The sequence below is a fragment of the Neolamprologus brichardi genome, chromosome 5 (genome assembly GCF_056152115.1).
Source record: "Neolamprologus brichardi isolate AB-2024 chromosome 5, ASM5615211v1, whole genome shotgun sequence".
NCBI classification, from domain to species: domain Eukaryota; kingdom Metazoa; phylum Chordata; class Actinopteri; order Cichliformes; family Cichlidae; genus Neolamprologus; species Neolamprologus brichardi.
In genome coordinates, this window is record NC_142108.1 from 8714125 (window position 1) to 8736506 (window position 22382).

The 22382-nt window shown below is 40.9% G+C and overlaps 2 protein-coding genes and 2 long non-coding RNA genes across 4 annotated transcripts in view; 1 reads left to right on the forward strand and 3 right to left on the reverse strand.

Moving 5' to 3' along the window:
• The window catches only part of LOC102794957 (interferon-induced GTP-binding protein Mx-like), a 29456-nt gene that overhangs the window by 4216 nt on the left and 2858 nt on the right, over window positions 1–22382 (reverse strand). The gene's annotated exons all lie outside the window — the stretch shown is intronic.
• Window positions 381–7436, forward strand: LOC148102719 (uncharacterized). Its single transcript, XM_087841178.1, has 5 exons — window positions 381–409; window positions 1843–1919; window positions 6681–6734; window positions 6827–7171; window positions 7275–7436. Exons 1-5 carry the CDS (start codon window positions 381–383, stop codon window positions 7409–7411), a joined length of 642 nt encoding a protein of 213 aa, XP_087697304.1. The 3' UTR covers window positions 7412–7436.
• LOC148102720 (uncharacterized) lies at window positions 3009–4151 on the reverse strand. Its single transcript, XR_015719030.1, has 3 exons — window positions 4087–4151; window positions 3589–3795; window positions 3009–3355 (listed from the first exon to the last, which is right to left on the reverse strand). It is a non-coding gene; the product is annotated as an uncharacterized LOC148102720 (long non-coding RNA).
• Window positions 4172–5686, reverse strand: LOC148102721 (uncharacterized). Its single transcript, XR_015719031.1, has 3 exons — window positions 5586–5686; window positions 4342–4434; window positions 4172–4251 (listed from the first exon to the last, which is right to left on the reverse strand). It is a non-coding gene; the product is annotated as an uncharacterized LOC148102721 (long non-coding RNA).

Sequence of the window (22382 nt, forward strand, 5' to 3'; positions counted from 1 at the left end):
ATATCTGCTGTCTTAATGTTGTTTCTCATATGCAAATTTAAGTGTGCAGGTGCCTTCTCGTCATTGGTGGATCCAGGGGACAGTTCCTGCGGATTGGCTAAATACCGGGAGACAACGTATTTGATGACACCGCCATGGACGGCCAGCCATTCATCCTCGGCCCATCCTAACTGGCAGACTTTATGTTACCTGTCTAGTGATGTTTGTTTTACACATGAGCATGTAGGGGTGGACTGCCTTTTTCTTTGATTACAGTTTTCTCATGTTTTTGTTAGTTGTAGAGGTCAAAGGAGCTTGCAAAGAAAAGCGTCTGGACTTCTTTAAGTTACTTGAAGACGTTTCACCTCTCATCCGAGAGGCTTCTTCAGTTCTAAGGTCAAATGGTGGAGAGTCCCAGATATAACAGAGAGTGATATTATACCCCTTATGTCAAACTCAGTGATTTATGACCCCCTAGAGTGATTTATGGCCCTAGGAAGTAATAAAGTAATAAAGGAAGTAATAAAAATATGATATTCATAAAAATATGATATTCATAAAAATATGATATTCATAAAAATATGATATTCATAAAATATGATATTCATAAAAATATGCTAGTTCATAGCTCATTGCTTTTCCCCCTAACCCTAACTAATTGATTATTTAAGTTTCTTATATATCAAATAGCATTCTTTTATTTTTTTTAATCCAATAAAAAAAAAAGGTTTTAATTTTTTATGCTTAAAAAACGCCATCTGGTGGTGGCTCAGCGTGTGTGCGAGGGCGCGTGCCCGAGGCTGTGTGTCAGGGCGCACGTGCGCGCGCCTGTGTCCCGGACTTTGTGTTTTTTCGAGCTCAGTGCTTATGTGTGAAAACCTGTTAATACATAGTAAAAAGTGAAAATGTTTAGTTAAAACTTGTGCTTTGTAACGTTCAGTATGGCCAGAACTACAGGCTGCATGCCTTGGGGGAAAACTTTATTTCAATTTATATGCATTTGTTTAATCCGAACAAGGCGATTTTGAATTAAACTCAGAATCGTTAAAAAAACTAAAAAGTCTCGCGATCCCCCAAAAACGCACCCCTGCTCCCAACATAAAAACTCTTTTTTTCTCCAAAAAACCCCCGCTAGGGTTCCCCTCTAGTCCCAAATTCCTTATATTCGAAAACAGGGGAAAAATCCTGGAAAAATCCTTAGTCTTTTGTCCCTCCACGGATCCTACCCCATCCCGCACCCCCGCTCCCAACATAAAAAACTCTTTTTCTCCAAAAACCCCCGATAGGCTACCCCTCTATTCCCAAAAAACCTTCCTTATGTTCGAAAACAGGGGAAAAATCCTGAAGCAAAAACTCCTTAAAAAAATCCTCTGCGTTTTCTCCAAAAACACCTCAAAAAAACCCTTCGTCCTTTGTCTCAAATTCACCCTGATCCTTAGACTAAATAACCAGGGGAAAACTCCTGAAAACCCTGCTACCCCTTTTATTCCCAAAAACCTTATATTTCGGAAACAGGGGAAAAATCCTGCTTAGTCTCTTTTCTTCAAAACGATCCCTCTTACCAGCTAAGTTCTCCCTTTCCTCTTAATCGATCCGCTACCAGAGCACAATTTTTCCCTGCCTGTTCTCTCCTCGCTCAAATGGCGAATACTGCTTACCTAGTTTGAAAATTTCCGCCAGAGACCAACTCCGCCTAACTTAGCCCCGCTGCCAATCACAGAACAATGGTGCGGCTCCCTTCGCACCCCGGTTAGCCAATCGGCTCCAGGTCTGATTTTTACGATCTCCCGCTGAGGTTAAGACTGCCGGCGCTCTCCCACAAGACTTCTGACTTCAGGCATACTAACAACTGGCGCCGCTTAGGCTGCTTGCGAATTCGCAAAGGACCCACCGATTTCGACAACAGCTTGCGCCTTTTTCCTTATATCCATATCAAAACGGTAAGTTTTACACTTTCCTTTTAACGATTTCTCTCAAAAAGCTTTTTCATCTTCAAAAGACATGCAAATAGGCTCTGTAACACCTGTAATACACTTTTTAAAATATATATAAGCTAGCCTCTACACTCTCAGAAATAGGGGTACCAAAGTGTACCAAAAAGGGTACAAATGCTTGTCGCTGGGGGTGTTCCTTTTTGTGGGACATCTCTGTACCCTTTAGGCTTGGTACATTTTTGTACCTTATGAAGTTGTACCATCTGAAGTACAATCATGTACTTTCCTAAGACATAAATGTACCTTCAAACTATAGTACAGAAATGTTCCCTTGAAAAGGGTACAATAGGGTACCTATGAGGGTACCCCCCCAGCGACAACCTATTTCGTACCTAAAGAGACAAAAATGTACCCCCAATAGTCCAAAATATTTGGTTATTTAACCATTTATTTTCGATAAAAGAATCACATCAAAGCATTTAAACAACCACAGGAATACATCCTTGATTACATTCGTATATTGCCATAGGACATGTCAAGAAAAATACATTCATTTAAAAAAAGTAAACAATCACAAAAAGACATTAAACACCTGAACACAATGTTTTGACGGATCACAGAGATGGCATGTACTTAAAAAAAAAAACTGTGCACACAAATGTTTTGCTCTACTTCATCAAGCCAGAATATATATATATACATATATGCCATATATATAGACAAAGTGGAAAATGTGCTTGCAATCACGTCACACAGAATACCTCAAGGACACAAACAGCCTATCATAAACTAAATAGGTGTCTAGAGCTTGAAAGTCTAATTCATTTCCTGGATTGAACAGGATCCAGTCATTGTCAACTGCCACTTGGTAAGCATGGAAATGACATTCATAAAGTGCAAGGAAGTAACAGTTTCCCACACAATACCCAACAAGTATCAACATTCAAAATATACTTGATTTTAAAGAATATAGGTATGGCTTCAGTGTGCACATGGCCAACTACAAAAACATCCTCAAGTTCATATTTGACACTGCTGACAGATATAGCAGACAGACGCTGAAGCACTTTATCCTGTAAATGCACATCTGTAAAACTTTTGTTCATTTCCAGAGCATTCTGTAAGTCACCTGGCAGAGATGAAAATGGCACACTGACACTTGTGCTGAGTGAATGTTCAAAGTCAACAAGCAACCTATCTGAAGAAAACTCCCAGCACTGACAGCAAATGAATTGTCACAAAATTTACTATTTGTATGAGGTCAAATTAGCACCTGTAATGTCTTCAGCCAGTGCATTCTCTCTTGCCTCCATGTAGACCTTCTTCAGTGGCAAATCCTTGGTCATTTGAAGAACATTTTGAAGAACAGCAGTGAAGTTTTCGCTAAAGCGGCGACAGATGTTGTCTTGGCAGGGATGCATTAAATCAACCTCATCACACAACTGGAAATGAAAAGAGCAGAATAGACAAAAGAATGACATTTTACATTGAGGATTTAAACTTTTGACATGTTTAAAGACACAGACTGGAGATAAATGTAAAGTGCTTTAACCCTTGAACAAAAATTCTAAAGATAATGAACAGATTGATTAATCAGTTAGTACAGAAAAAAATAATCAGATTTAGAGACAAAAAAATCATTAGCTGTTTCCCCAATCATCTTAACAATTCTTACCCCTGCAGATGTCCCCAGGAATGGATATCTCTTTAATAGGTCCACAGTACACATTCCTTCAGCTACCTCTCGACGTCTCCATGCAAAGGTTTTTGTCATGCGGTCTTTCACCAGTGCTGTGTCAGGATGTAGCTTCTTGTGCTGATCATTTAGCACCTTGATATGAGCATCAATGAAGGCTGCATCTTCCCCCACAAAGCACGAATCCTTTGTCAAAGCAGATATCAGTATTATCATAAGTAAAATCTGATAAGTTAATGTTACTCGAAATGCAGTAATTTGTACACCAAATGCTTTGGAAAAAAATGCAATAATGTTGAATAGGAATTGCAAGTTGAGCAGACTTTTGTTAAATCAACTGTGAAGTTCCTTTTTCTATGTTAATGTTATCTGTTAACATGTTTCTTTCAATTAATGTTTACTTTTAGCTTTACAGTGAACATAATAAGACTACATATGTTACCTTAGCTCTTAGAGGCTGAGGGTGTGAGGACTTACGAGAGAGGGCTTCAGTCTCTTCAGATAGGAGCTGCTGGATTCCTCTGTGGTCCGATGTTTCTGCGTGCGTCCAAAATTTTCTTTAACCCGGTTCACTTCTTCGTTGCTGATTAGGGGAGCCCGTTCTGCTTTGAACTTTCTCTTGAGTTGGCCGTGCCAGGTGTCCTAGTTGTTTCAAATGTATATAAGTAGTTAATTATGCTTACTTTATATTAATATAATCTATAAAAGAAACAAAAAAGGAGAGGTACTCACATAACCATTTCCGTGTACATCTCTTAAGAAAGGATACTTCACAATCTTTGATGGGCTTTGATGACCTGGATGTAGTCTGAGTGGGTTGGGTACCTGTTTCAAACATAAGAAAAACAACCCACAGCACACTGATTACTCTTATCCTTTCCTGGGGGCTTTTATGTTCTTCAATTCTTCTAATCATATTGTTATTACTGTAAATAGTATGTTATAGACCAATGTCAAATCAATGTAGCTAAAGTTGATTTTAATTTTAGAAAAAATGGGCATGGACAAAAAGCCACACCTCTCCCAAACTTCATTAATTAATTGACTGCAGTCCTGAATTATTAATTTACTCTTGAGCAAATTCGAAAATGAACACTTTGGATATCATAGTCCAGACAAGGTCTGGAGACACAGGATGTATGGTTTTACCACTATTGCCAGTTCATTGGAACCATGTGTCACGCCAGACTCGAACGCTGGTCTCCAGATTGGGAGGCAGATGGGCTAACCATTTGTTCTCTGCCTCTCGTACAACAGCAATATTAATATTAAGAAATTAATGTAATTATTCAGAAAGGAACCCTTACATTGTGTACTGTGACAGCATTTCATAAAGAGTCCCAATTATTTTGTTTCGGTACTTCTGTTCTTTCTGGACTGGTTCTTTGAGATCCAAGCGACTCTGCGGGAGAATAGAATCCTAGGCTATCTTGTCTGTTTTTGCTGCCCACAATTTGCCTCCTTGATTTTGTTTATTTGAAATTATAAATCGATCCCTGATCGAGCAGCTAGCTGGCATCACAGGTGTTTGCAGACACTGTCCCTGTGCAGAGCTTACAGCTCTCATATTCGAAAATCCCACTAAGTAGGTGGAATGGTACAAATGTGTACCTTCCATTGTTTAAAATCCCTTTGAGCGGGAAACAAGTTAGATGCGATATATTTGGCTTAGAAAACGATTTTGTTAATAGCTATATTTACATACTAGCATGTTTTGAGAAATTATTGATTTTTTTACATTGTTGTACACGGTTAGTCACTATTTATTGATAAAACACTCGAATACGGCGGGCAGACAGACGTTGAACATTCCACCAACAGTCTAAATAGTCCACATTTGTACCTTTCTTTGTTTAAAACTTAGCTAACTGCTAGCTTTCACCCATTTTAAATCTAGCTCTTCGGACTTTTGCTAACTCCACTGTAAAATTACACGTTGTAATTTTTATAAAAACACAAAATCACACCCGACTTACCTCAAAACCTTTGCGCCTCGTCGTCTGACACATCAATGCCTTCTTCCATCAACTTTTTGAGGGGCTCCTCCGTCGATAACCCCTGAGAGTCATTTTCTGCGTCAACGCTAGTCGGCGCGGAGGCGGAGCACTTATCGCTGCTGGTTTTTCAGCCTTTGGGATTAATGCGCATTGCGAACTTGACACATGAAAATACAACATTGTGGTATTAATGCGCAGTTGTTTAGAAACCGTTATGCTGTCTTGGCGAACTATATTTGTAACTTACAAAATGTAGTTACCGTAACATAAAAATCTGCTTGACATTTTAACTTCCAAAGAACCTCGGTTTAACTTGATGTTGCAAATTCCATAAAAACCTCACAATTAATGAACAATTCTAGGATGTAGTAAAAGCGAAAAAGTAAATGGCCAAACATAACAGTAAAATGATTTCACGTTTTTGAAGGCTACAACCAAGATTTAAAACATTAAAAATTATAACTGGAACTTAATGAAATGGAAATGGACCAGTTTTTTTTAACATCATTTGGTTGTGCCTGCATGTCATTGTGTGTGTGGGGTTTTTTTTTTAAATATAATTTAACATAACTTACACAAAGGTAGGTTACAGATATTCTTTGCATCATAGGAAAATTTACAGAGGAGAGGACCAACAGATTTGATTATACCATGTAGCTTTTATGAGCACACTCACATCTCATATGAATTTTACAATTAACCAGGCCCATCCAGATTTGCCCATGCTGACCCATTACCACATTCTGCCACTGTCACTGCAGTACAGGTCAAAATGGTACAGATTTGTACTTTATATCAAATTGAACCTTTAAAGGGGCATTTCTGGACTTTTAAAGACCAGTATTGTACTTTTAAGGGAACATTTAAAAATAATGTACCTATAGGTACAAAAATGTTCTTCTCTCGTACCTCTATTTCTGAGAGTGTAACACTCGGAGCTAAAAAGTGCTTTAGTACACATTACCAGCCAAACATGTCCTCCTCAGGTACCTTGTTGTTCTTACTCTTGCTCATATAATGTTTATATTTGACTGTTTTTCCTGTTTTTAAATACTCGTTGTTATTTCTTTTTAGACTCTGAAATAAGTGTGCTCAACGCCTCTCTTTTTGACTCTCTCGATCAAAATGGTATGGTTCATTCTTGTTCTCACTCTTAACAGCTATTTTTGCTAGAAAAACAAAACATTTACCCTCTTTCCCGTTTTTCTCAAACTTTCCAGATCTAGCAGACTTTGAGAGGTTTCTTTTTTCCAGTTCGCCGAGTTTGTCTCCGCCAGTGCTCCAACGCTCGACTGGAAAGAATATACGGCTATCGACCCGTGAAAGACAAGAACTGCTTTCTACGCTGGGTCGCCCTGCTTGTTGTTCTACCGGACCCAGTTCCAACCCCGCCGGAGCTTCTGCTCTCCCCAGAGCCTCTGGGAAAAACTTTCCTATCCCCGCCACGGAGAGGCACGATTTACTCGGTCCCCGTGCTACGGCGAATCGACCCAGCACAACCCCTTCCTCTTCTCCGCAATCACGCGCACGAGATGCACTGCGCCTCCGTTTGAGATCCAATCACGGTTAGTCTCTCTCTAGTTTCTCGCTTTTTTCTCATTTTATAAAAACTATCCCTTTTCTATTTAACATTACTAACTGTTTTGTATCTTACCCTAAAATCCTTAGGGCATTTCATGAGGAGGAGAAGGAGCGTTAGGACCTCGAGGAGAACAAGGACAAGGGATACGCGCAGACGGAAGCTAGCTTCAGTTGGTATCCGTCTGGTTTCCCTTTTCGCTGAACTAGTTCAGCTCATCTTATAAAGGTTTTTTATTTTTTATTTTTTATTTTTTGTGTATCTGTTTTTTTAATTTTTCCTTTTTTTTTCAAACGAACTGTGTTTTGTTTTTTGTTATTTTAATATATATAATTGTTAAAAACAATAAAAAATGGATAACCAGGAACAAGACATTACAGACCCATTTCTTGCTATAGAAACAGCGTTAGCTAGATTAAATGAAAATACATACCATTCTCAGAATACACATTCACAAGAGAGTGAGCAACCTGAGGTGATCAATAATAATGACCCTCTAGAATTGCTAAATTTAGCTCTTGCCCGATTAGCGCCTAGTGAAAGTGCCTTTCAAAATAATTCCCTCAGTTTGGGAGTGGATCAAGATGAAATTCAAACAGAGGCAGACGCGGCTCATTCTCAAATGAGTCTGACACAAAACATCTCCTCTTCTGATCCGTTTTTAGCCATTAATAGAGCTTTAGAAGCTTTGGCCCAAACACACAATGAGGTTCAAATACCGCCAGAGTTATTGAGCCAAATAAACAGGTTAAATCAAAATCGTTTCGCTGATGATCAAAGCCAGCATTCGCTAGTCTGTTCCCCAGACATCTGTGCGAATGACCCGCTCAACCCTGTAAGCAATCATCAGCCCTTTCAGCAAGGGGGTAATCCTGAGAATACTTGCTCTGGTAATTCACCAGAACCCTCTTTAGTTGTTAGAAATAAATTTAATAACGTTGAAATTAGACAAATTTTGAATTTCCCTCCTCCAAACGATATCCCTGATTATGCACATTATTATCAAGGCGTAATGGCAAGTGCACGTGAAATATCAAACAGTGTCTCCGCCCACGCACGCCCAGGTGATCTATTACAGATAGAATTGAGAGGGCCCCAGTTACAAAGTAATGTTTCAGTGATTTTACAGGACAATCGTAATTTGAGTGAATTTGAAAACTTATTCTTGAGAGCGGTACAGTCCAATTGGGCAGTGATGTGTGATGGCTCACTTGAGCTCGTAGCTCAGATTGTTAGACCACCAGCCGGTAGTGGTAAGAGAATGCTTAAACACATACTCAACAGCGAAATTGTGAAAAAGAAAAGACGTTTTTTATACGTGGTGCATAACCCAGCGAACAAGTTATGTTTTGCAATAAGTCTAGCGCACCTTCTGTACCCAGATTTTAATGACCGGCAGGCTGAAGCGTTCGCTAGAGAAATTCAAGAAAAAGCTGGGCTAAACGATCAAACGCCTGTGGGCTTTGATCAAATCATTACATTTGAAAACCTGCTCAATTGTAAGATTGTAGTATTTTATCGTAACGAGTATGATCGTAGCCTTTGTAAATTTCAAACTAGTACACCAAATACAGAAAAAACCCGGTGCTTATTTTTATTTGACAATCATTACTACGCTATTAAAAATTTAAAAGGCTTTTTGGGCACAAACTTTCTGTGTAATAACTGTTACACAGGGTTTAACCATGTGTTATCCCATTTCTGCCCTGCTCGCTGCTCAGTATGTATGCAGCCTAACTGCAATGAGTATTTACTCTCTCCTATCTTATGTACCGATTGTAATCGCACCTGTAGATCTCCTTATTGTTTTGAGAGCCATAAAAAAATCGTTGAGAGGCGTGAAAGGTCCGCCAGTAACTGCGACCTGTATAAAAAATGTGTCAAGTGTTCGAGGCTGTATTGTTTAGCATCACATGAAAAAGCTCACAAATGCCAAAAGCGCAAATGCCCAATCTGTCGCCAGGAAATCTCTAGTGATCATCAAACACATGAGTGCTACATGCAGGTTTTAGAACGCGAAACAGAACATAACAACAAGTTGATTTTTTATGATTTTGAAACGTTTGTAAACGATCACGGCGAACACGCTCCTTTTCTGGTGTGTACAAAAACATCAGATGGTAAATCTTGGAGCTGTCAGGGTGAGGATTGTGCTGAAAAGTTTCTCGCTCATTTTAGACGCCCCCTCTTTAAGGGTTCTATCTTTATCGCTCATAATGCTAAGGGGTTTGACGCATACATTATTCTCAGGGTTATGGTTAAGCAGGGTTTAAAACCAAACTTGATCATGCAAGGCTCCAAAGTGATAAGTTTTACCGACCCAGACTTTAATCATCGTTATATTGACTCATCCTGCTTCCTCCCCATGCCGCTCTCCGCTATACCTAACGCCATGGGGTTTCCAGACAGCATTAAAGGTTTTTTCCCCCATTGTTTCAGTTCGAAACAAAACCTTGCTTATTCAGGCCCTTACCCTCCCCCCTCCGCTTACAGCCTGGAACGTATGACAAGCAATGGCAGACAGCAATTTTATGAGTGGTATGATTCAGTCAGCTCCGGTACCTTCAATTTCATGAAAGAGGCACTTTTATACTGTGAAAACGATGTTGAAATTCTAGCTCAGGGTTGCGCATTGTTTAGGAACGGGTTTATTGAAGAGACAGGAGTAGACCCTTTCAGCCGCAACACTCTTGCAAGCGCTTGTCTTAAAACTTATTTAACAAACTTCATGCCAGCAAATTCTTTAGCATTACCGTGCCCTCTAAATTACAGTAATCAGGTCAAATCATTTTCCTCATCCTCAATTCAATGGCTCGAATATCTCTCATACACGCAAGGTGTTTTTATCAGGCATGCGCTCAATCAAGGAGAAAAACAGCTCGGTAGCTATTATGTAGATGGATATTCCGAAAATAATGGTAAAACATACGCATGGGAATTTTTAGGCTGCTACTTCCATGGATGTGTTAAGTGTTTTTCGAATCAAACCGATATTAATCCCCTGCTAGGTTCCTCCTTTGCAGACATAAACAGCGCCACTCAAGACAGGCTCGCTAGATTGAGAGCTGAGCATAATGTGTGTCTTGTGACAATTCGGGAGCATGAGTGGACCGAGTTAAAACGTAGTGATGACAGTGTAATCAGCTTTCTGAAACGTTATGATCCACCAGAACCTCTGAACCCTCGCCACGCCCTCTTTGGAGGCCGTACAAGCCCAGCACAACTCCGTTGTAGCGCTGGAACCGGTGAAAAAATTAATTATGTTGACGTCACATCTCTTTACCCATTTGTAAACAGCACCTGTAGTTACCCCTTAGGTCATCCTAAAATAATCTTTCGAGATTTTCAGGACCCTAAAAACTATTTTGGGTTTATCAAAGCGGTTGTTTACCCACCCAGAGGGCTCTATTTTCCCGTTTTGCCTTATAAAACAAAGTCAGGAAAGCTTCTCTTTACTCTCTGTCGCACTTGTGCCGAAATAAACAATCAACAGGGTTCTTGTAACCATAGCAACCATGAGAGAGCACTCAGAGGGGTTTGGACCACTCCCGAATTTAACCTCGCATTAGAAAAGGGCTATAAAATAAGTAGAATCACTGAGGTATGGCACTTTGAGAAACAGAGTAACACAATATTCACAGAGTATGTACATCATTTTCTTCGCAAAAAACAAGAAGCTTCAGGCTACCCATCAGATGCTGTAACTGAGGAGGCTAAACAGGTTTACATTAAAGAGTACCAGGCTAAGCAAGGCATCACTTTAAACCATGAAAACATAAAACTTAACCCTGCTAAAAGACAAATGGCCAAACTGTGTTTAAACTCTTTTTGGGGAAAATTTGGCCAGAGAAATAATCTCACACAAAGCAAACTGGTGAGTGACCCCGAGGAATTCTTTAACCTCATGTTCTCTCCAAAATACAAAGTGAGCTATTTCTCTTTTGTCAGCGATGATGTGGCTCTTATTCAATGGTGTTACGGTGATCTCTGCACTCCACTCCCAAACTCGACAGATAACATCTTCATTGCGGCCTTCACTACTTCATATGGGCGTATCAAACTCTATAGTTACTTGGATCAGCTACAAGAAAGAGCTATTTACTACGATACTGATAGTGTTGTTTATCTCACAAAAGAAAACCAATCGCAACTAGAATTAGGCAGGTATTTAGGTGATCTAACAAATGAGTTAGACCAGGATGATTTCATTACAGAGTTTGTTGCAGCTGGACCAAAAAGTTATGGTTACATGACCAGAAAAGGCAAAGTAGTTTTGAAAGCAAAAGGAATCACACAAACACATGATGTCTGCGAGAAGGTCAACTTTGAATCTGTAAAGATTCTTGTTGACAATTACATTGATAACTGTGAAGGGGGGTCTACACTTGAGGCCCCTCAGCACAGTATCGTACGTAATAAAGCAGCATTTTCACTACAAAATTCATCATTTCCTAAAAAATTCCGAGTTGTTTATGACAAGCGCAGATTGCTGCCAGGGGGTCTGACTTTACCCTTTGGTTATTGATTATTTTTCTTTTTTGTTTTTGTTTTTGTTTTGTTTTTAAAATGTTTCAGCCTGCTTTAATTGAGTTTGATCCCAGACTTCATGTGCCATTTTCCTGTATGGTTGTCGGGCCAAGTGGCTCTGGAAAGACCTTTTTTGTGAAATCTGTATTGGAAAACTGTGTACATGTTTTGAACAAGCATATTGACAATGTTGTGTGGGTTTATACATCTTTTCAACCTCTGTATTCTGAGCTTCAGGAGAAAAATAAAAACATTAAATTCATTGAAGGTCTCCCTGAATCTTTTGAAGATGAGAGCCTGTTTCCCTCACAACAAAGTCATCTCATTGTACTGGACGATGTTATTTTTCAAGCAGCTAATCATCCAGAAGTGGTCCGGATTTTCACTCAATACAGACACCATAAAAATATGAGTGTCATGATGTTGACCCAGAACGTGTTCTTACAAGGTAAACACAGCAGGACGATCAGTCTGAATAGTACTTATATGGTGTTATTTAAAAACCCTCGTGATAAATTACAAGTTAATACACTTGCTAGACAAATTTGCCCAGGCCGTGTGCAATACTTTTTGGAAAGTTTTGAAGAAGCAACGAGAGAGCCACACGGATATTTATTGTTAGATTTAACCCCCACCTGTCCAGAGCAACTAAGACTGAGAACAGGGATACTACCCTCAGAACAGCTGTGTGTTTTCCTACCCAGGAAAAAATAAGAGAAACAATGTCTGCAAGATTGAGAAGAAACTTTGCTTTGCTGAAAACACTAACCACAAGCTCCCCTAAAATTCGTAAGGTTATTTTGCAAGAATGCTCACCCGATTTTATTCAGTCTGTTTGTGAGATCTGTATGAACCTTTTAAAAGGAAATATTCCAGTCACACAATGCCAGCATAAGAAGTTGAAACGGCACAGAGAGAAAATCAGACAGATGGCCAACAGAAGGGAGCGTGTTAGCAAGAAGAGAAAGCTAATCACTCAAAAAGGTGGTTTCCTCCTGCCTCTCCTCACAACGGTGTTACCCATGGTAGCAGATTTAGCTATAGGAGCCATTCGCAAATAAAAAATGCAGAAAATGTATCTGATCTCGCCTGAGCAGATCAAACGCTTAAATGAGACACATTCAAATGCTTCTCGAGTAAGCATCAGAGACAAGGCTGAGGATGATCTGGATAGTCAAATGAGACGTGTATTGGAGACTCAAGGTCTAACCCCCGATGAGAAAATTAAAAGGTATAACGTGCTTTTACAAAAATACCTAGTACTTGAGAGACAGAAGTCAGATGAAAGCAGAGAGATTACCCTAAGACTCCCCGCAGAGCGTCAAGGAAGCCAGAGTGAGAGACCTGATGATTATCAGCAGGGACAAAGCGAAGAGGGGGGGAACATGGGAGGTGTGAATAAGGTTTTACACGATGTTTTAACCCATATAAATCCACGTTCAAAGAGAAACACTGAATATCTAATGCGTAGAATATTAGCATCAAAAGGTAACATCGGATGGAGTGACGAAGGCGAATTGATGCATAGACAAAACCCCATACCAGGAAGTCATATGTTGGACTTGATGAAATTTTTAGCAAGCTCCCGTGCAAGTGTGAAACCAACAGGCTGGAGCTTGCTCGCACGAACCTTGGCGGATCTAAAAATACCTCTATCCACTATTACAAACTTGTCGGCCAGAAGGGAAATAGCAGCGTTAAAAGATTCAAGACAAACAGGACAATACCAGACATCATCTGAGGATGATGTTATTGTTAAGAAAAAAAACAAGAAAAGCAGGAAATTTGTATTGTCACCCAAATGGGTGAATTTCTGATGTATTTGAAAATAAACCATTATTATTTTTTAAAAAGTTAATTCTCACTCATGTTTTTTTATTTAACAAAATTAAAAAAAGCACAATACACCACTTTTTTATTCCCCAGAAACGTTTTTATTGAAATAGTTTTTAGCACAAATGACAATCATTAAAAGCTTTCAGAGAACACGAAGTTTGATTAAAATTGCTAGCCTTACATATCAATACACATCTGATAAATCGTTTTACAAAACACGAAACCATGCTATCATTTTTGATTTGGTCAGAGCTATATAAAGCAAGTATATCCTCATAACTCTTTCCATGCGATTTGTTAGCCAGGAAAAATATACAGTGTTGGCCACATACGGTGGAAAGCGTGGCTTGTAGCTGTCTTTGATGAAAAGATACTCGTTTAGCATGCTTTTTCAAAAATGTTACAATGCTTTTGGGGTAAAAAGGATAATCCGGTGGGAATCCAAACGAATCATAAAAACTAGCACCTCCATCTTGATCTAAAGAAATAGCTAGCCAGTGAGTTCCAGGTTTGTTCCTAGGATCTGTATTTATGATCATATATGTAGGGCGTTTAAACGAGCGTTTGAGTAATGTTAATAATTCATCTTCTGCATATACTCCAAAAAAACTATCGCCCACCAGGAGTCTCATAATACTGTCCAATTGGTGATTGTTCATGATTCAAAAAGTGAAAACCTCAGTAATAATCAACCAAAACTTGTCTTTTGGAATTGATCTCGAGAATGGAATCATAACATGCGTAAACGATCAGTGTAGTAGTGTGAGGCAGCGGCACTCTGAAGCGCATTTCAAGTCTCAAGTTGCCATTTATCACAGGTGACAATGCTTGGGTATCATCGGAAGGATTCAGATTGAAAACAAACAATGTATATCCCTGTTCAAACTCCTGTCTGTCAATGCACAAAGACAGATCTTTCAGGTTTCTCCCGGTAGCAGTGTACAGGCTGTAAAACTCTCTTACGGACTGATTGTCAGCAAAATTAGGTTGAAACGCTTTGGCTGGTATTTGCTTACTCTCATGACACAAAGCCAAAAACTCTAGATTGTTGTGTTGGAAATTGAAAGGGCATAAATCATATCGACCTGTAAAAGCCTCATGGTTAACCATGCCTATCACTAGGTAACGGGGAAGTGACCCTAGAAACAGATTCTCATGATGTGATATCCGCGAGTTCTCAGGTATTGAAAATGTCTTTACATTAATCCGGGAGATTGGGTAAAGCGCGTTTGCGCGCATCAGAGCGGAGGCATGGCCAAGGCGCACAGCGGGGGAGACCGTGACTTTTCTTACGAACAATGAGGCCCCGACAATATTGAGATGGTAATTGGCATTTTGAAGCGCCATTAGGGTGAAAGCATCGTTAGCTCTTGTGAGTTTAATCCGCAGATCCACATTATTTAATAAGAGTCTTTCGCAGAAAAATATGTCTGAATGTAGCGGGCCCATAACATGGAACTCTCGCGAGCGTGCACTGTAAACAGCCCTGCGGACTAAGCCCCTATTCGGACCGTTATTCACAACATGGGAGTCGTGTGAACCAGCAGTATCTTTGTAAAAAAGACCTGCACTAAATTGAGTTTTCAGACTTTCCTCTGAGTAATTTAAATATGTTTCAATTATCGCTCTATACGCATGTGTCGAACTCGCTTGTGAAATCAGTCTGTCACCCAATGTGACGTCACATTGGGAGAAAATGGTGTTTAAAGGGTAATTTATAATTCCAACATTAGCGTCTGCTTCAATATCACTACCATCAGGGTTTGTTATTTTCAGCCTTAAACTCAGCAGTGTATCATTCAGATCTAAGTAATGTAAGCCATTTCCAGGCACATAAAATTCCAGGGGGCCCCGATCTGTGAGCGCTGTTACTGGTAGAATTTCTGAATAACATTTGTCCTCAATTGACATTTGGGTCAGTGGAGCTGTAAACAGATCCAACTCGCTCAAGGTGCATTCGCTTGATCTCTCATGAAGTAAAGACATTGCTGTTTGCTTCTTAGTTGTTCTTGTTTTTAGAATATATCAGTCTTAGGCTTGCGTGCTGTCCGTCTGATGGTTTTCCCACTCTGTCTCTTTTTCACCGTTTTCCTCCGCTTTTTAAACTCTCCTAACCTTTGGCCAGGGGGCCGCTTCAAGGGTCTGCGTGAAATTAGGCTCAATCCCGAACCCTCTTGCTGTTCTTGTGTGTTTGAACGAGTCAAATTTGAGAGTGAGGATGTGACAATATCTGAAGCAAAGCCTTTGACAGCAGATTTGAGGTGAGGTTTTGCAATGCTCACACCCCTCTTTATGAACGGGGTTACAAATCTAAATAATTTAGAAAAAATAGATGCTATTCCGCGGCCGTAAATAACAGGTGCACCTGAAAAGCCGGGGAGACCGTTACCAGCCTGGGTTTCATAATACCGTATAAATCTATTATTATCCATTTCTTTTTTGTTATGAGTTATGCGAGATCCTTGACAGGTCGGAAGTGTAGTTTTACTATCGTTTTACCGTAGGTAAAGTTTACAGGCTCGTTCTGATCGGTTTTGATCTCAATATGGATATTTTCAATGTGTTTGCGCGCTACAGAAATATAGTCAGGTTTGTTAAAGCTCTGTGTGATAATATCTCCGTAATTACCCTCTATTTTGACAGTACGCAGCAGGGGGGAGTAGCTATCACCCACGAGCTGCAAGGCGGCTATATCAGAATAACAGAATAAATGGTAACACCCCGCCTTTATATCTGCAGGATAAGGGGCAAATTTACGCTCGAATCGTTGCCAGACACCTGCTGGGAGACCAAGCATATATGCGAGAGGCGGAAAAAACCTGAGCTGATATATGCCCCCAGCTGTGAATTCAAACTTTTTAACAATGGGATGATATTTTAGATAAATATCAGAATCTATACGTCTAAGGCAGGCTTCAATCTCTGTTCTCAACGTGTTAGCATCCTCATAAAAGCCAGAGCGTATTTTCGTTTTAACAACGTCATCAGAGCTCTGGTCAGCATCACCCTTTTTCCTCCATTCAAAATAAGCCTTATCATTCGGGAGATTAAGCCATGTATAGGGATATGAAATTTCAGCGAGAGCCACCTCCCATGCCCCATCGAGATCGAGATGCTTGGCGAGATCCACACGAAAGCAGCTGCTGGTGTTATTTTTAAATACATTCAAACTTGCGTTTGATGGAAGCGTGACGTAAAAACCCTGCGACCTGACAGTCATTGCTGACCCGTTACCAAGGTTACCAAGATGCGTGTGTGGTCCCACGTTTGTTAAGCAATGTTTTTAAGCTCACTGGCTTTAACCCAGCTATTAAATTTTTCAGGCCAATTTCGCCATTTTACCAGTAAATAAAGTTTTCCCCTCTCTTTACGTTTTGCGAGAATTTTGTCTATGTGATAGAGCTTATCCTTGACAAGAGCGATTTTCTGTAGCTCATGCTCGTAAAAACTACCGATAATTTCTTCCCCATCATAATCTTTTATTTTATAAACAGGAGGATCTCTAGGTATGCATTGGTCAATAGTAAACACCTCGCTTGTGAATGTTTGCTCATACCGCTTATCAAACACACCTCTGACTTTGGAGAGCCTAACATGATCTCCCTTTTTAAATTTCATGGGCTTTTTTCTAGAGCGAGAAGAAGTGCCATATAGGTTTTGAAATACTAACTCTGTGTTGTCTGGATTTACTTGGTTCGGGGCCATTTTAATGGAGCGATGATAGCTAGTGTTATAGCTGTGTAATAAATCTTGTAACACATCGATATATCTACGTGTATTTTGAGCAGTGAAGTATCTATACATTTTACTTTTAAGAGTTCGATTAAACCTTTCACAGACTGAGGCTTTTAGATCGCTCCCTGTAGCAAAATGATTTATACCGTGCTTTTTCATTAAAGATTGAAAACTAGAATTAAAAAATTCCTTACCACTATCTGTTTGTAGCTTTTGAGGGATTTGGCTATCTTTTAAGACAGACTCAAAAGCCTTAGTGACTTGAACACCTGTTTTGTTTTTCAACACTCTTGCATAGGCTTTTTTAGAGAAAACATCTATAACTGTAAGTAAATATTGATAGCCATCATTATGCTCGGATAACGCCCTCATATCACAAAGGTCTGCTTGGTATTGATTAAGAGGTCTGGGGACAAACACACGGTTTCTCGGAAAGCGCAGGCGTGCAGCCCTATGTAAGGTGTAAGCGTCTTGTCCAGAGAGGAATTTTTGGGCTGTTTGCGCGTTAATCCTTGTACCAGTTTCATCCTGTATGCTTTTAATCAGTTTTTCCACACCGCAAAAACTACCAGGGTGAGATGGGTCATAATATGCACGTTTCAATAGAATCTGCTCTGCCATGTGTGATCTTTGAGGTTATGTTTAACTATGGTTTTATTTCATGATGAGCGGCTAGTTTTATTTGATGTAACAATACACTTTTGATTCAAGTAAGAGAAATAATTACATTTGATTCTTGTAAAGTTTTTCCAAGAAAGTTTTATTTGATGTAAAGGTTTTCCACAAAACTATTTAATGAACAAACAATACACATGAACAAGAAAACTGGAAGTAAGGAAAACTAACAGAGGAAAACATTAAAGCTGAAAACAAGAAAAATAAAACATGTTATGAAGAAAAAAATAAATAAATAAAAAATAAAACGAAAACTAGGGGAGCCAGAGGGCGTAATTCTCGTATAGAACCTTATCAATCATTGTGCGTGTAATTTCGGTAATGCTTGACTCAATTTGTTGCAGCGCACTCTCTAAATCGCTGGCATCTCGGAGTTCAAAGAGATACGCTTGGGCCACGCCTCTGACTTGAGCCGCTGGCGGTGAAAAACCCTCTAACCGCAAAATTTGTAACAACGTGTTTGTGAAATGTCCATTCCATAATCTTCTACAGAGTTCATCATAGTGCTTGAAAAAGTAATATTTTTCCAGCGGGAAAATACAGGAATGGCGAATTTGCGAAGGGTGTGAGATCTGGCAGCCTTGACAGACATCCTCCCTGTGTTTGTTTACCAAAGAGTTAACTAGGTACTTGACAGTTAATTTTATAATTTCAAACACAGCAGTAGGGAGTAGAGTCCCGGCCTCATCGTTCTCCGTATGATCTCCGTGGCATTCGCTGAGGGCGGGGTCGTTGTCTTGAGGCTCTCGGAAAAGAGCCCGGCACACAGGGTCGCCCAAGGCCCACAGCGATGCACCGGAGACTGCGGTGGTTGAAGGGGTCTGGTCGGGTGATTCCCAACCGAGTTGCGGGTGGCTTGGCGAGTTCCATCCTTGAGGTGAGGAGGGCTGAGGTGGAGACATAGCGGCCGGCGATGCTGAGGCCTGATGCGGGCTCTCCATCAACGGACTCGCTGGTGGAGTAGCCAGGTCCAATGGAGGGCTGGGCGGTGGTGTGGCCAGGTCCATTGGAGGGCTGGGCGGCGGTGTAGAGGCAGCTGATGGTCGGAGGGATGATGGAGATAGACTCGCTGGTGGAGTAGCCAGGTCCAATGGAGGGCTGGGCGGTGGTGTGGCCAGGTCCATTGGAGGGCTGGGCGGCGGTGTAGAAGCAGCTGATGGTCGGAGGGATGATGGAGATAGACCGCTGAGGGTTCCAAAGCTGTGGTGAGGCATGCTTGATTTAACACGATGTGAAGGAGAGAGCGGTTGCAGTTTTTAAAAGGATAGGGTGAGGAGGAGGCGGGGTAAGGGGGACCGGATGAGGGGCGGGGGCTATGTAGAGCGTGGCTGGTTTTTTCCAACTAACACCAACTGAGTTGTTGTTTTACTCAGCTTAAACAGCTCTAATATTCTGGTATTCTTCTCAGCCACCATCTTCAGCCAGTCCTGAGTCGGAATTCTCAGCAATGTGCTGAAAACACCGGAGTTGGTGTTTGTGAGGTCCAGCACAAAATCATCTTTGTAGGCTCGATCGCATGTTTGGCGACTGGCTCTACATATCCACTTGCAAAATGGGGTGCTCTTTGTCTCCCATTGGGTAAATGTAACCGTTTTCGCGACAATATTCGCAGTCCGATGCCTGCTGGGCTCCTGGGTGAATGGCGGGAATGAGCAGGCCTCACTGAACACTCGATGGGTCTGTGTTTGCTGGTCTCTGGTTCGCGGTTGCTGCGAGCTCGTTTCCCGCACGCTTCTCTGTATTTCCGGGGTCGTGATGAGAGTGAGAACAGCCCAGTCAGAACAAGTAAAAGCGATCCGCGGTGTGAGTGGACCAAAACTTTCACCCGCTTTGAGTTGATAGAAAAATATTTCACCCTCTGGAAGGCTGAAGGCATAGCCCCAAAACCCGCCATTGTTGAGCCCGAATCTCTCCTCCAAACGGCTGGCATCTGCTGTGGGCTGCACTCTGCAAAGGTGCATTCGGGTGAGTTCTGGCGTGGCAGAGGATCTGTAGCTGGTGACGGGAGTTTGAGAGACCACATTGAGGTTGGTAGGTCTGGCGGCCATGATTCTTTGCGAAAAAGAGAGAAAACTTGGTTGTTTTTTGTGAACGAAAAGCTTGTTTGTTTTTTCTGAGAGAAAAAAACAGTTAAATTTAAGGTGAAATGTTAGATTATTTATCCTGAATGCCAGTAAGAGAATAAACCTATCGCTGAGAAGGTAAATCAGACCTGGAGCCGATTGGCTAACCGGGGTGCGAAGGGAGCCGCCCCATTGTTCTGTGATTGGCAGCGGGGCTAAGTTAGGCGGAGTTGGTCTCTGGCGGAAATTTTCAAACTAGGTAAGCAGTATTCGCCATTTGAGCGAGGAGAGAACAGGCAGGGAAAAATTGTGCTCTGGTAGCGGATCGATTAAGAGGAAAGGGAGAACTTAGCTGGTAAGAGGGATCGTTTTGAAGAAAAGAGACTAAGCAGGATTTTTCCCCTGTTTCCGAAATATAAGGTTTTTGGGAATAAAAGGGGTAGCAGGGTTTTCAGGAGTTTTCCCCTGGTTATTTAGTCTAAGGATCAGGGTGAATTTGAGACAAAGGACGAAGGGTTTTTTTGAGGTGTTTTTGGAGAAAACGCAGAGGATTTTTTTAAGGAGTTTTTGCTTCAGGATTTTTCCCCTGTTTTCGAACATAAGGAAGGTTTTTTGGGAATAGAGGGGTAGCCTATCGGGGGTTTTTGGAGAAAAAGAGTTTTTTATGTTGGGAGCGGGGGTGCGGGATGGGGTAGGATCCGTGGAGGGACAAAAGACTAAGGATTTTTCCAGGATTTTTCCCCTGTTTTCGAATATAAGGAATTTGGGACTAGAGGGGAACCCTAGCGGGGGTTTTTTGGAGAAAAAAAGAGTTTTTATGTTGGGAGCAGGGGTGCGTTTTTGGGGGATCGCGAGACTTTTTAGTTTTTTTAACGATTCTGAGTTTAATTCAAAATCGCCTTGTTCGGATTAAACAAATGCATATAAATTGAAATAAAGTTTTCCCCCAAGGCATGCAGCCTGTAGTTCTGGCCATACTGAACGTTACAAAGCACAAGTTTTAACTAAACATTTTCACTTTTTACTATGTATTAACAGGTTTTCACACATAAGCACTGAGCTCGAAAAAACACAAAGTCCGGGACACAGGCGCGCGCACGTGCGCCCTGACACACAGCCTCGGGCACGCGCCCTCGCACACACGCTGAGCCACCACCAGATGGCGTTTTTTAAGCATAAAAAATTAAAACCTTTTTTTTTTATTGGATTAAAAAAAATAAAAGAATGCTATTTGATATATAAGAAACTTAAATAATCAATTAGTTAGGGTTAGGGGGAAAAGCAATGAGCTATGAACTAGCATATTTTTATGAATATCATATTTTATGAATATCATATTTTTATGAATATCATATTTTTATGAATATCATATTTTTATGAATATCATATTTTTATTACTTCCTTTATTACTTTATTACTTCCTAGGGCCATAAATCACTCTAGGGGGTCATAAATCACTGAGTTTGACATAAGGGGTATAATATCACTCTCTTATAACCCTAGTGGGAGTGTCCCCCCACAGAGGGACAAAAGGACCCCCTGATGATCCTCTAATCGCCTGAGCCAAGGTGTGGAACTGGGTGTGGGTCCCAATCAGCCAGAGTTTCGGGTGGGTTCATTGTGAAACCTGGCCCCACCTTATCATGCGAATTCCTGAGGTCAGATGGCCCAGGGTGTGAGTGGGCGTTAAGGCGTCTGGGAAGGGATCTCAAAACTGGATTATAGATGGCAGACAGTTGGTGTCGTAAACCACCGCCTCTGTTCAAAGATGGTCGCTCACAGTGGACATAGATGGCTTCTTTCACTCCTCTTTCAAACCATCTGTCCTCTCTGTCCAAAATGTGAACATTGGCATCCTCGAAAGAGTGTCCTTTATCCTTAAACTCTGGCTGATTGGGACCCACACCCAGTTCCACACCTTGGCTCAGGCGATTAGAGGATCATCAGGGGGTCCTTTTGTCCCTCTGTGGGGGGACACTCCCACTAGGGTTATATCTGGGACTCTCCACCATTTGACCTTAGAACTGAAGAAGCCTCTCGGATGAGAGGTGAAACGTCTTCAAGTAACTTAAAGAAGTCCAGACGCTTTTCTTTGCAAGCTCCTTTGACTACGATGACCTGGATGACTGAGAACCTTCACAGACATGTTAGTTGTAGAGGTAAGTTCCTGTCGTTTGGTTTAATTCTTTTGAGTAGGCAAGTTTGATATATCCTTGAGATAGGCTCCTTTTGTTTGTTGTTTTTTTGTTAGGTCCACCCCAAAGTTATAGTCCGCTCCTTTCCTTTGTTTTAAATCCACTCATTCTAAATAAATCACCATCAAACTGTACTAGCACTTTATATACCTCTGTAGAAATTGTC

What these genes read in the sequence shown, in the direction of transcription:
- LOC148102719 (XM_087841178.1), top strand. Translation starts at nt 381, where the DNA reads ATGGTGGAGAGTCCCAGATATAACAGAGA. An exon ending in TGACTCTCTCGATCAAAATG is followed by an intron (nt 6,735 to 6,826) that starts GTATGGTTCATT and finishes CAAACTTTCCAG; the next exon opens with ATCTAGCAGACTTTGAGAGG. An exon ending in CCGTTTGAGATCCAATCACG is followed by an intron (nt 7,172 to 7,274) that starts GTTAGTCTCTCT and finishes TAAAATCCTTAG; the next exon opens with GGCATTTCATGAGGAGGAGA.